General features: G+C 62.3%; 1 protein-coding gene across 1 annotated transcript; it reads right to left on the bottom strand.

Moving 5' to 3' along the window:
* Positions 1-1,110: 1,110 nt before the first annotated feature.
* On the bottom strand, positions 1,111-1,489 carry EMIHUDRAFT_257268 (hypothetical protein; the record flags this gene model as incomplete). Its single annotated transcript, XM_005764357.1, has 2 exons — positions 1,111-1,413; positions 1,463-1,489. The coding sequence occupies 2 exons, from the start codon at positions 1,487-1,489 to the stop codon at positions 1,111-1,113; spliced, it is 330 nt and encodes a 109-aa protein (XP_005764414.1).
* Positions 1,490-1,508: the final 19 nt, after the last annotated feature.

The raw sequence follows: 1,508 nt of genomic DNA, 5'->3' as shown, positions 1-1,508 counted from the left end.
GAGCTCGAATTTTCCGACGCTGAGGCGCGGGATAGGGTGGCAGGGGTTGTGCACGACGCAGTGCAGCAGGCTGTGATGCAATATGGCTATGACGACGAGCTCTACCAGGCATGGAGGGACGGCAAGATAGGCGAAAAGGACTTGCCGGAGGAGGTGATGGCTATGACTTTGGACCTTTGCGAGAGGTGGCGAGCGGAGCAAGCGCGGTGTAGGCGCGCCCACGCGGCGCAGCGGCTCTCCCGCGACCATAGCCCCTCCCGCAGCCGCAGCCGTAGCCGCAGCCCCAACTCTTGCTGCTCTTCTAGTGTCGGGTAGTGACCAGGGGGTGAGGGGACGGATTGAAGATCCCTCACACCAAGATCGTGCAGGGCGGGGACACATGTCCCTAAATCCCATCTCGTCTCAGAGTTTGACCGTTTTTATTTATTTATCCCCCGCCCCCACGCCGTCAGTAGAGCTGTTTAACATTAACTTTGGACCTAACAGTTGCGCTAGTGTTGGCTGAAATCCTTAACGTTGTTCAAGTGTTCACCCCAGCCCATGCTGTTACTGTTTGTTACTGTTGTTACTGTTGTTCAGCGGCCAGCATGCAGCAAGCAGAAAATGGCAAAATCCCCGGGTAAAACCCGAAAATACCTGGCTCCTGGGGGTTTTCCGGGTATTTTCGGGTATTACCCGCACTGGAGTCTGGACGCTGGAGATCGTCGTGGGTCACTGCCCCAGGCCTTCCTTATTGTTGTTCAGCCGGCCTAACGTTAGCTACTGTTGTTGGGGAGCCCCACTGTTGTTCTGTTGTTACTGTTAACACTAGCAACACTGTTCAGCTCCCAACGTTAAACAGCTCTAGCCGTCAGGCTAGTGAGCAGTGTGCGCCGCTCTCCGCGCTCGACGGGGTCGCGCTGGGCCGCAGGCTGGGGTCGTGTGATTCGTTTATCCCTATAACAAGCTTGCTCTCCTGCCTGCACGCTGCACCCCATTATAACGGCTAGCCACAGAAATTTATTCGTTCCCCACGAAGGGGTGCATTTGAGGCTCCGGCGGGGCGCGTGCGCCGCCCGCGCGGGGACGGGGCTAGGGACGGGGGGTCGACCGGCATGCTTGCGGGAATCCTCAAGTTCGTCCCGCGACCTCCTCGCTCGCCTCCGTGTCGCTGAGTCCGCGCCGCTCCCAGCACGCCAGCGGCCGCACCGCGTAAGCGGTCAGCCGCGGCGCGCCCGCGACGAGCGCGTCCACATCCGCCCGCGCGAGGCCCGGCCCCGGCTCGTGCCGCCCGTACAGGGCGGGCAGAAAATCGTCGAGCGGGAGGAGGTGCGAGAGGAAGCCGGAGCGGAGCAGCTTGCGCGCGCCCGAGGCGTAGAGCACGTACGCGGTCGTCTTGTACGAGAAGGAGGGCCGCACGAGCCGCAGCCGCACCTAGTCCCGGCGCGGAGCCGTGACGGCGCGAGAGGCGGGAGGGGAGCACGGCGTCCGCCCTCCCGCGGCCGCACATACCTCAACGCCGCTCGGAG

This window comes from Emiliania huxleyi (genome assembly GCF_000372725.1).
Source record: "Emiliania huxleyi CCMP1516 unplaced genomic scaffold EMIHUscaffold_5952, whole genome shotgun sequence".
NCBI classification, from domain to species: domain Eukaryota; phylum Haptophyta; order Isochrysidales; family Noelaerhabdaceae; genus Emiliania; species Emiliania huxleyi.
This window is presented reverse-complemented; position numbering and strand designations above follow the sequence as displayed.